The following is a 12,488-nucleotide window of genomic DNA, read 5'->3' on the forward strand; positions in this document are numbered from 1 at the left end:
ATTAGATTTTTGGTAAATAAATTATTGCGCAATATTTTCAAATTCTGTATAATTTAATAAATTCTTGCAAATCTTAGCATTCTTTGCAGATCTCTTATTTACACTGTTTTATAATTTGCAAACAAGAATGTTGGCACTTGTAAGACTAGCGTACCACGACAGCCAAACGCTTATTGACTGTATACTAAATGTTTGCTAATTATATAAGGTGGGCTGTTTGTTAATATGCATACTACATAAAGAGAATTACGAACAACATGCATAAGACAAAGAACCGCTAAAAGTAATAAAAATATTGCTGCCGTTCAGCCAAGTGTAGCTGAATACCACAATTTGTCGATACCAAGCCGTTCTTAAGAATTGTGACTGTCTCAAACCACAACCTGCTGATTTTGCCTTGGAACAACGTGAAAACGATAACAATTCTTCTAAGAAAACCATCTTCTCCGATGAGGCTCACTTTCATCTGAGTGGCGTCGTAAATAAACAAAACTGTCGATTCTGGTGCAAGTTAAATCCTCTAATTAATTATCAACAAACATTTCATTCACCTAAATTGACAGTTTAGTGTGGTTTTTGGCCTGGTGAAATCATCCCACTCCGTCACGCTACTATAGCAGAGTAGGCAATAGTGAGACATTTGCTGCTTAATGGCCGCTTAAGCCGCACATTGTTGAATGCTCCCTCAATGTCGAGAAGTGTCCCCACCGCATACTTATAATGCAGGATGACTCCCTCTAACCATTCCGGCTTTGCTGTGGGCATATCATTTATGTTGACACTCTGGCCCTGGTGTTGAGCTCTATAAGCCTCTGCAGCGTCTACAACAAAAACGAGGGAAACCAATAAACCTGAAATCCTTGGAATTAGCATGAAAGTTTTTGAAGGACTTCGGTACGAACACCCTCCATACATGCCTGCACGGCTTGGAAATGTGAACTCTTGGCAATAGAAGCAATTATAGGGTGAGCCATTTAAAGGTTCCCTTCTTGTTCAAAAAAAAAAAAAAAAAAAAAACTTTAAATTCAAATGGGAATGTTTATTATCTTTCGAAAGAACATTCTTTGGAATTTTTTTTTATTTATTTATAAAGCCTTATACAATGTTAATAACATATGTACAACCTAAACATGCAGCGCTAGCTTCAGAGGCTATCGGCTGTAATATTTGGAATTTATTTTCTGAAGATTATCTGTTTCTAATATTTTCCGCGGCTACGTCTCAGATGGTTGATCCATTGAGTCCAAATCGTTCGAGTATTTCGACTGGCGAATGCGAATGACACGCATGATGTTTTGCTCCAAAGTATTATCTCCATAAATCTATTGATTGATGCGATATGGGGGAAGTGATTCCTGGATGAAATGACAGCTTTGGAATCCTTTCAAGTTGCTCTTCGTTTCAAATGTGGCATTTTTGAAAAAATATTTTCAATGTACATACCCATTGAGCCGAAAATGGGGCTCATCACTGAAAAAAATTTGGCTCGAAAGCGTCGAATGTTCTTCGAACTTTTCAGGAGCCTATAGAGCGAAGCAATGTCGCTTACGAAGGTCGAGCGGCTTCGGTTTCTCGTAGCGTTTCAATTTAAGATCTGGACGTAAAATACGCCACCGACTCTCCACGGTCTACGTGGGACTCTCAGCGGCTGCTATGTTTTCTTCACTGCGTGCTGGACATGGTTTATTCGGTTGAATATTATCTAATAATGAATGCTGGGTCGCAAGATGGGTGATGGCGTTGCAAATAGTATGCTCAGTAGACCGATTATGCGAAACATATGCTTGACAGAACGAGAATTTTGGTAATAAAATTGAAAAATAACATGACAGGTTTGACACGACTCACGCGTGATCAAAAAAAGGATTATTGAAAAAAGTACCTCTACTTGGATCACCCGTTAGTTTTGCCGCAGATAAATTGACCATTTTTTCCTGCTTCTACGAGATTTTAATTTGATAAATTTTTAATAAACACTTTTTTCAATCTCTTCACTTCCAAACTATGTAAGCCTAAACACACAATAGCATTTGTTTTTGAGACGTCAAAAAGGCGTTGAACTTCAGCGATATGCGAAAAAATACGAAGACGAATTTCGAAGAAAACATAATCAAAGCGCTAATGTTGATTTAAAATTGGTCCAAATGATAAAGCAACAAAATAGATAATTATGTATGCACGGCTTTGTTCATATGCTTTAAGCAATAAATAAAGAATGCAATAATTTCCGCATAGTAGTAATGCTGACTGATTCGATGACGCACCCACATGCATGTAGTTATATATTCATTTAGAAGTATGTGAGTTCCCGCATATGTGTATATACTGCTTTATTTAATAGGTCGAAATTAAAACTTTAGACACACATAGATAAATATTAAGTCGATTGATAGAAAAAACTGGATTTACAAATTCTTCGGTTGACCTTGCAATGACGGTGAATAAATTTTGCGCAAATTTTGTTATTCTTTGAGTCTGCTCTTTGCATGCGTGTGTGTGTGTATGTGTGTGCAGCAGCGCAGATTGTTAGAATTCAAATAATTTACCGGATATTCTTAGATCGTGTGGATCGTGTCATCACATTCGCTGTGTAGGTGTGTATGGATGTGTGGCTCTGTATGTAATTTAACCTATTTGACTTCCTCAAACGTAGTCTGCAAATGAAGAGGAAGTGGCTACTTTGCAAAAACAATGCGAATGCAAATAAAAATTGCCAGTTATTTGTATGTACACATGTATGTATATGTGTGCTTTTTGTGGTGAACTTGCGAAGTGGCGTTCTGCCACTCAACGACGTGTGCTTCCGTGCTTTTTAGCAGGTACTTTTCAGTTTTACATTCGTGCGATTTTTTGCATTGCGATTTTATGACATAATACGCGCCACTTGAGCGTTTAACTATTAAGAGCGCATTTTATGGTTCAATGTTTTGTAGAATACATGATAAGCTGGTTTTTGTAAAGTCTTAGTGAACGCTATTAGCGGCATGTGTATCAATTAATTATTTGGTAATGTACGAAGTTATTTTTATTTAATCTGTTAGTTACACCTAAAAAACTGTTTGCATAAACTTAAAATGTTTTGATTGAGATCACGATGTTGCTAGTAGCGTCATATTTCAAGGGCACATATGTATTTTTCAGAACAACTTGTCATTAAGTGCTTATACATTCTTAGATTTAGTCCTGCCATAAGCTCTGTAACAAGTTCAGAACGTTAGAAATGGACAACTTAATATATTTATACCCTAAACGAGGTATATTGAGGGCCTACTCGTCTCAGTCCTTCTACCGTCCATCGCATTTATTGAACAGTGATGCTATCAGCCTTTACTCTTACAAGGAATTAACCAACTGAGTAGCGGCACCTTCTCCAATAAAAAAAACCGGACATTCCAGATGCATGGTCGTCATCAAAACGAGGCTCTCTCACCCGAAGCTTTTTTCTTTTTTTCATTAGGAATGTTGTTCACGTGGCTAGTCCCAAACCTTCTCATTTTAGCTCGCCTTAAAAAGGATGTTTTTTGGCTACCCAGAGGATATTTTCTCTAAGAGCGGCAGCCGTGAGCTCTTTGAGCCATATGTAAAAGTATCGTTTCTGGCCTCTCCCAAGTAAATGGCACTCACAGAACTTGTCTCACTTGCGTGAACTTCGACACCAGGCTGCAGATTATTCAAAGATGGTCGAGATGATCGCTACGTCAAAAAAATAAAAGAATTGGTGATTAGGATTCGACGATTTACAGGCAGAGATCCTATTGGCATCGTTAGAATATCGGAAGCATAGGTTAAAGCCATTTGAAAGATCATTTGAGCCTAGTGAAAGTGAAAGCACGATTGGTTCCAACATCACTAAAATTTTTCGAAAAACAGTGCACGTTAAGGTTTGTCAAACAATGCTTTCCGACTACCGGGATGTCATGAAATGTTTTATTTTTGTCGACGAGTGTTGGATCTATGCTTTCGACCGGTAAACAGCCGACCAATCTGATGAATATCGTGGCAAAGGTGAGCGAAATCCGAAAAAACCACGTCAAAGCAGATGAAAAACCAAAGTTATGTTGAAAGTTAAAGTAGGTTATCGAGACTCTTAGCTTTCCTTCCTACTGTCAGAAAGGAATATTATTTTTATTTATTATTATTTATTATATTTTATTTATTATATATTATTATTATTATCTTTTTTTATCCAAAAATCTATTAGACAATCTCTTTTAGAAAGAGATAGAAGGACTACTATAATATTTATATAAGTTATTCCAGCTAATTCTCGGTTGAAAATATTTTTCGCGCTTAATTGCTGACACATAGCGCCAACAGCTGCAAAAAGTGGTAGAAAATTGGTCCACTCAGCTGGAATTTATGCCAACCAACCGCATCGTTCACTTGCTCGAAATAATTTCTTGAAACATAAAAGAAAACTCTTATGGATGTAAAAAAGCTAAGTTATTGTTTCAGTTCTTCTTGAAAACCTCTTGTCTAAAAAAAAACGCCCTTTAATTACCAAACAGTGTACCATAGAAGCACAACATTGGCAAAAATACAAACAGTGATGCTTTTGAAGAGTAACCGCGTTAAGAAATCCTTCTTAGTCCTGTTGGGGGTGAATATCAATAATACTTGTGCTGAATCAATGCTCGATGTAGGGGGGAAGACAGCAATACAGAGTTGTATGGAATATTCCATAAATTAGTTTTCCAGTTACCAGTCGAAAAGCTCGAACGAGTCATCGAAAATTGTAGTTAATGGACGGACCGTCTGATACGCAGCCGCGGCCACCATTTGAAAGACGAAATCTTCAAAAAATAAATGCCAAATAATCTTCTTCAAATGATGATAAATATTTTTATTAAATTTGAAGTTTCTGTGGCGTAGAGTTACTACCAATTTAAAAACTAAAGCACTACTAAGCATAAATTAAAAAATTTAATTTCTCCACCTTTGTTACCACACCACACAAGTCGCTTTTGGTTGAGTTGAACTTGGCTGTAAAACCAAATTGAAGACAAAAATTTACAACAAACATTACAACTGCGCACGCGCTTAAATTGACATTCCCATTGAATGAGCTGTCAAAACAGTGCAGTTTTCCAGAAGAGAAACATTATTTAGAACAAAGAATTGAAGAAACTGACTTTTCTTTGTTGAATTGAATTATTAGAAAGTAAGAGTTAAGCATAAAAGGGACGAGCATAGAAGACTACAAGACTACGTGCAGCAACAAATTGATTTATTAAAGAACCGGAAGCGAAAAGTCCATAATTTAGAGGACAATTTTAGTCCGTTCGGTGTGTGAGTGAGTCACATTAATTTACAATAATAATTTTTGCAATAAATCTCCGTGCCTTCAAATATATGGAACAGTGTGGGAAGTGTGCTAAAGGACTGATGATTCATCGGTATTCAAGAATATACTGTAACTTGGTGCTTGCTAGTTATTATTATGATTTTTAGTAGGATAAAAACACTAAAATAACAACCGCTACAAAGACGGTTGCGGACCGAAACTAAAGAAAAAATCGATAATTAAGAAAAATCAAAACAAAACCTCAGGAAAATCCACTTAATGAGGCAAATAAGTAATGCAATTAGTGCAACAACAACTGCAAACCACACTCGACTAACTGCTGACCTTTATTTTGGTTAGTGAGTTTCTTGAACTCGCTGCGGCACGCGCACCATTCCGCAGCAACGCAAAAAATCCGACACTTTGGATTCTGCCAACTAACTAAAGCTTCTTGCTGTTTACCTCCACTTCTTTGTTTTGACACGCTATTGTTGCTTTTGTTGTTTTGTTGCGCACAAAGTGTTTGCATTTTATGCTACTAATTCGATTTGCATAACTGGATTGTGGAGTGAGTCGCAGATATTTATATAGATTCGAAATACATATACATATATGAATATTTGAATATTTTCGCGCAAAATTTATTAGTAACACTTTCGAAAAACGTAAGCAACAAAGTGAAATTAGTAAAAACATTACAAATTCCAATTTTTTACTTTCCTTTTTGCCAGTTAAAGTCTTTGAAAAAGATTTTTTTTTTTTTTTTTTTTTTTTTTTTTTTTTTTTTTTTTTTTTTTTTTTTTTTTTTTTTTTTTTTTTTTTTTTTTTTTTTGTAGTAAGTGGAAGAGAGAAAAGCCGGAGTACCAAACAATACTCTAAACCTTACCTACTCAAAAAACATCCACGGAACCACGAGATGCAATACGAGGTCGCACTTCGGCTGCTAGATATAGACCTATGTGAAATCATAACAAGAAGAGCTCCTGTGTTCGAACTTATAAATTGGCAAAAGGCTTGGTAGCCCACCAGTTCGGTTGGATGTCTGAAAGTATGCACTCTCAAGTGTTTAAGACTTTACCCCCCAAACGCGGGACTGTCAAGAAGGGAGTTTTGAGTTCTCTCCAACCCGTCTTCTTCCATACAATTTCAGGCAAAGGCCTGTTAAAAGCCCCACAACTGGGGAGAGGCTAATCTTACTGTGGGCAAATAGATCGCTGGATCTCACCTAGGTCTTTCTTAACAATAAAGGAGCTGGTCCCACCTCATCGTCGGGCGGCATGTATGCAAAGATTAACAAGAAATCTCTAATGTTGCATTCCAGTTTTGCGTTTGGTAAAAGAAATACCGTTAATTCATCTCTGACCATCATACAGGCTCTGCTTCTACCTGCATCATTGGCCACCAGCAGCTTATTACTATTCCCCCTCAATCCAGATGTTACTAGGATTAGGACGACATCGGCTCCGTCTTGTTTGAGACGAAGCAATAAAATTGTTGGAGATTAATCTGGAGGAATATTATCCTTCAGATTCTCCTCCAGAAGTCCTTGCTCATCCACCCACGTCATCCTCGACATGACTCACTTGGTTTTGCAAATGGAACCGATGGACTCCGCCTATAACAGAAACAGCGCTTGCCAATATGGTTCTCTGGTTCTCTCCAGCCTTATTACCGTCCATTCACGTGCGCAGTGAGGGGTTACTGTATGTAAACAATTCCTCAATCTCACTCGTTGACGGATCCTAAGGCGAAGTGGAAGGATGAGATACGAGTGACAAGACATTTTAGGTCTCCTATATTACCCAGACTTACGTTTCCATTCGTTTTCCATTTCTCAGTAAACTGAATCACATGTCTGTCCACATATTTTCGAAGTCTGCAAAACTACCAACGAGTGTAGTTTTTAGTTTTTTCCTTGTAATTAAAAAACGAGGACAATAAAATAATACCTGTTCTGCATTTTCTATATACCTTGTACGGTGTAAACGTCGGGCAGTTTTAACTAATATCATGATGGAATCTGTAGATTCAAAAGCGTTTATTTAAAAGCAAACAGGTCCAAATGTCGACTGTCTATGTACGATTGGAAGTCTGGTTTCATACTTTCTGCATTCCATCCTGGCTGGCACATTTTGGAGCTCTTGTGTCTCTCCTTTATATCTCTTTCTTTATCAATACTGTCGTTGGCACTGATATCTGTTATAAACGCGCGGTGTTATCGTCCGGAAATCAATCGATGATGAAGAGACGTTTCCACTTTGGTCAGTACTCAAAGGCTTAGTATTATTCTACAGTGCTTTTTTTCTTCATTCCTTTTAGTGTTAGCACTTAATCCTTACAACTCAGGAAGCCGTTAAAATCTGTTGATAGTGGGGCCTGTCTGCTACTACTAGACTACTGTATCTTGATCGCAGCTTTATAAAATAACTGTAGAATTTCTCTTCAGTACCGTTTATATACTGGACTTATATTGGAATTCGTCTCCATTGCTGATACGTGGGTGTGTCAAATTGCAACCTTTCAAAATCGCTCGTGTTTGTACTAAATTTTCTTTGAGATGGTAATTAGGCAATAATGTTTTTCACATTTTAATTTAGATTACTGTATTAAAGTGCATAAAGTATGTATAAAAATGTAAGGAAGGACTGCGTTCGGGTGCAACCGAACATTTTTATAATCATGCAACTTGCAAAGTAGGTAAAAAGGTGCAAAATGTGAACCAGTGGATTGGAATGCAAGCAATTATGCAATGTTTCATCAAGATTTCTCAATTTTGTCTCAAGCTACGGCTTGGACGGACGGACAAACAGACAGACAATCATCCAGATTTCAACTTTATGCGTCATCCTGATTTATCTATACATAACCCCATATCTATCTCGCTTAGTTTAAAGTGATACAAACAACAGTTAGGTGAACAAAACTATTATACTCTGTAGCAACATGTTGCAAGAGTAAAAACAAGTAGTGACCCTCACTGAGTTAATTCAAACCAAGTTGATTTAACGACGCCATAGAATAAATATACGATAACTTTAAATACCTCAGCATAAAAAATGTTAAGCAGTTAGCAAAAAATACCGAAAATCCTGTTTTCGCCTTTATTTATTCAAGGTCAAGCGAAATACTTATTCTAAACTGCAAATTCGCAAACATCAACCTCACATTTACTTAGAGCTTTTTTATAATAATACCATTATTTAGAAATCAGACAATTCATTAGAATTTTTTACGGTTATACCTATAATTATGTTCATATATTAATAAATTCTAAATTTTGTTGTCTGAAATGTTATTTCTATATTATTGTATTTGTATTTCGTTGTTGTTACTCGTGACCTCCTGCCTCAGATATGCAAAGTTAGAAGCGCTGAGACGAACTAGTTTTTAGAATTAATTCTGTTGCTTCTTAATTTATACAATGTTTGTTATATATATTATATAACGATACGCTTTCGTTGCGGCACGGAATAGATTTGGGTGGCTTTGATAACGGATGACTCCCATGGAAGGCACTAAAAATTGTCAGTCAGCAGCTCCGTGACTATGCCACTTTGGTTCTATATTTGTCAACAGATGGAGCAGAAGATGATTTTAATGATATTAACCACTTGTAGATAATATGGACCCACAGCCGAAGTTGTCTATTTGGCTGTGAGCTTGATCACAAACTAGTCCGTCGGTAGAAAAGTTATCTGAAAGAATAATTTACGAAATCAAAATCGCCATACAAACGATTTGCCAGATAGATATGTATACATGTATAAAGTGGTTATTTTTAAACGATTCTCAGATCTCAATGGTTTGAACGGAGAGATGTTCAAAAGCTTGTGAAAGCTCATTCCAGGATTCTGGCTATTTATAAAAAGTGAGTCTGGGAGGGATACTTTCCAAGTGAGAATGAAGTATCCTAATAAGTTCAGGAGCGATACTTGTTCATATATGAGCATCAGTCTTCTTCTAGTACTTGGAAAAGTGCTGGAAAAAGTTATGGTGGAAGATCTTCAGAAGCTAGCATGGGGTATGTGGTCTAATAGGCAGCATGGGTTCAGGAAAGGACGCAGTATAGAGGATGCATGGTTTTATGCTCAGAATGTTGTTAGGGAGAATGTCAAGGGGGCGTTTGACTACCTAAGCTGGGGTCGAGTGGTGCAACTGAAAGATCTTGGAGCAGATTTTCGGACATAAACGCCTCTCTAGTCGGCAAAAATGGGAGTGTGGGGATCGGAGTGGCTCCTGACTGCTCGCAAGATTCCAGTGTTTGTAAGTGTTGTGCGCATCCTTCTTCTTCTGGTTAAAGATCTCTCTCACGTTTTAGGTATGAGGTGGGCAATGCTGCTTAAAGGCTGGTTCGTCTACCGATTATTCGGGTGAATGTTTGGTTTGTTAAGAGTAACCCAAACTTCAGATTCTGTCTGAAGCAACAGAGGTACTTATCTGATAAGTCGGGATGTTTATGTGGGAGGCGCGGGTTGAGGGTATGGTGCATTGCACTCGGACATCTGGGTAGTATATGGAGGTACGCTTAGATGTTGGTGCTATGATCTCCACTAGTCGGAGTGCCGAACAGTTAGTCGTTTGCACGTGAATTGTTTAAACGGCGAAGGGGTTTAGCTGGATATTCGGGTTAGCTTCTTGTATGAATAGTGTCTGCCAATAATGTGCGTATGTGGTCCAACTCTTGATTCCTAGTCCAGAGCAGTGTGGAAGCTCAACTGGTAGTAGTTTCGGCTACGAGGTCTGGCTGCAGACAGCGGGGGGGCTGGAGCCTTTGAAGTTCGATCGGAAAATATCGCGGTGGTTATGGTTAAAACCCAAATGTGGGAATTACTGTCGATTTGTCAGTTAAATGTAGTATTACATTGCAAGCGGGTGCCGAAGCGGGTACGGCAGAGATTTTGAGACGAATATCCAACCCTACTATGGTGGTTAATGTGTGTATGCTAATTGGTACCTAAATCCTTATCCTCTTTATCGTTATCTTCTACATCCTCTGTGCTCTTTAGCACCGTGTAGTAAGACTGTCGCCAGTAGGTACCCACGTTAAACAAAAATGACGTTGTGTGTATAAATGTCACCAGTCATGAGTTGAGTGGAAGCTCAAATAGAAGAAGGTGCTTAGAGTTCGCTCAAATTGGCTCATTGCGGTTGGCCCTTTCGAAAAACGGGAGAACTGGCCTTGTAGTTCACTTCAATATGGTCGCATTGCGGCCGGAAAGAAAATGCGAAGACAAGAAAATTAAAAAGAAATTAAGTAACTAAAGATGATAAATCTTTAAAAAATACTTCCTCCACAACAATTGCCACAAAACGCTCCAAAAATAAATAAGTAATAAATTAACAAATAAACGTTTATTAAAAAGAAAAAAGTACTAACTAAGTTCGCACCTCCCACTTTCGGAACAAGAATGGGAAATAATTTACCTGACGGAACAAATTATAATAAAGACAAATAAGACCAATTAGCGCATCAAAACAAAACAGCAGAATGGGAAACATGAGGAAACAGTTACGAGAAATGAAAACGAAAACGAATAGCTCGCGCTCTCAAGTTTCAAAAAGAAACCACGCTGAAGAAATGAAAGGAAAATGGAATACAAAATAACCAACCTTGAAGGTCTCTTCGTCAAGAAAGCCACTACGCGGGCCACCGCCAAACGTTTGCAAGCATTTTGGCGCGCAAAGCCAACGCAACACAAAACGATCAGCTGTGCCGAACAGTGCCGAAGAAAAACAGAAAAGCAAAAATTGGATAAAGAAGTTGAAGACAAAAAAGCCAGCAAAAGCACAAAAAAACAGCGACAGCATGCTTGAGTGCGGTACGAAAACTATAATGCAAAGTGAAGTCAAGCGTACAAAGAAGAGGGAAGATGAGGAGGTGATGGTGTGAGCGGATTACTATAAAGAAGCTCAACAGCTGTGTGACGTTCGATTTTAATTAGGGCTGCGCGACGCTGCCCGCTCAAACTACAGCGTTAGCCTGCCGCTGCACCCGAGCTGCTGAGCGCCTGAGCTAAGCTTTGGCCAAGCTCAGACGCATGCAGACGCTGCCCGCCAGTATGCTACAACTAATGTTTTTTTTTTTGTGCTTTGTTGGCTATCATTTGTTGTGCGCTGTTGTTGTTGTTGCAGCCGAGAAAATCGAAAGCCACACAAAAGTGAGCTGCGCGCCGTGAGTCGAACGGAGAAGTCAAGCGACACTCGAAGCGATTTAGCGAACACTCAAGTTTCTTACGCTCAGCAGAGCGGACGTGTAGCGCGGCATAACGAATATTTTTTTTTACCAAACTCAAGCTCCAAGCTCCTACGTGCAAAGTCTGCTAGCCTGGAAAAAAATTGATAAATATCCACACACACACACATACACTTACGCACAAACGAACAGTTCTTTTTCGCCATCGATTTGGTTTGTTGTGGTTTCTTTTTTTCTGCTGCGTTTTCAAAACTCCTTGCGAAACCATCAAGTCGCATTCGGTCTAAACAAGATTAACTACTTCGTTTTTTTTCTGTTTTGCTTGGTATTCTGTGTTTAGTGCAAGTGGGTTTCCTTACGTTTTAGTGTATATTGAAGAATTTCATGTGATCTGGCAACGTGTTTTCCTTGCAGTTCGCTTGCAATAAGAACTAATTTTTAATTCCAAAACGCGAAAACTCAAATAAACGAATGAACCGAACTTTTGTATTCTCAACAAAATAAAATTTTGTGTTATTAAAATTAACTGTGAAAATGGTGAATAACAACAACAATACTTCGAAAGCCAGTGGCAGCGCAGCCAATGGCCATGTGCCCAACGGACAATTGGCAACTGCGAGCGCGCCGCCGGTGTCCTTTCTCAGCAGCGTTTGGAGCTGGGCGGATGCCATTTGGGATTTCCTTTGGTTCATTATATGCTCAATCGGCTATATTATCCAGGTGAGTCCAAGAGCTGTTGTAGACATTATAGTACTTGGTTAAATACATCGTTAAATCAAAAAATCGAAAGCGATCAGTGGCAAAATATTATTCATATATACCTACGCATCTACTGAAGGTTAACTTTCAGTTTCTTCAATGTATAAACTGGTATTTAAGCATAAAACACTATGATCCAAGGATTTTCGCTCATTTTTTCTATATTATCCTGCAGAATTTTCGAACTTCAATTATAAGTCATAAGTTATGAATCCTGAGACCTGAATTCTTTTTTTTTTTTTTTTTTTTTTT

The 12,488-nt window shown here is 38.1% G+C and overlaps 1 protein-coding gene and 1 long non-coding RNA gene across 3 annotated transcripts in view; one reads left to right on the forward strand and one right to left on the reverse strand.

Moving 5' to 3' along the window:
• The first annotated feature begins 5,167 nt into the window (after nucleotides 1-5,167).
• Nucleotides 5,168-12,488, forward strand: part of LOC108973827 (estradiol 17-beta-dehydrogenase 11) — a 37,978-nt gene continuing 30,657 nt past the window's right edge. Inside the window, exons 1-2 of one of the 2 annotated variants that reach the window (XM_018941320.1) lie at nucleotides 5,168-5,293; nucleotides 11,892-12,197. In XM_018941320.1, the coding sequence (XP_018796865.1) occupies nucleotides 12,012-12,197 (186 nt within the window). In that variant the 5' untranslated portion in view covers nucleotides 5,168-5,293; nucleotides 11,892-12,011. Of the gene's footprint in view, nucleotides 5,294-11,458; nucleotides 12,198-12,488 lie in introns of those variants that run through there. The other variant, XM_018941319.1, reaches the window with a different exon arrangement.
• On the reverse strand, nucleotides 6,414-7,686 carry LOC108973828. The gene is made up of 2 exons (XR_001993748.1): nucleotides 7,087-7,686; nucleotides 6,414-7,026 (listed from the first exon to the last, which is right to left on the reverse strand). It is a non-coding gene; the product is annotated as an uncharacterized LOC108973828 (long non-coding RNA).

This window comes from Bactrocera latifrons, unplaced genomic scaffold (genome assembly GCF_001853355.1).
Source record: "Bactrocera latifrons isolate USDA-ARS-PBARC rearing strain unplaced genomic scaffold, ASM185335v1 scaffold_50, whole genome shotgun sequence".
In the NCBI taxonomy this organism is placed as follows: domain Eukaryota; kingdom Metazoa; phylum Arthropoda; class Insecta; order Diptera; family Tephritidae; genus Bactrocera; species Bactrocera latifrons.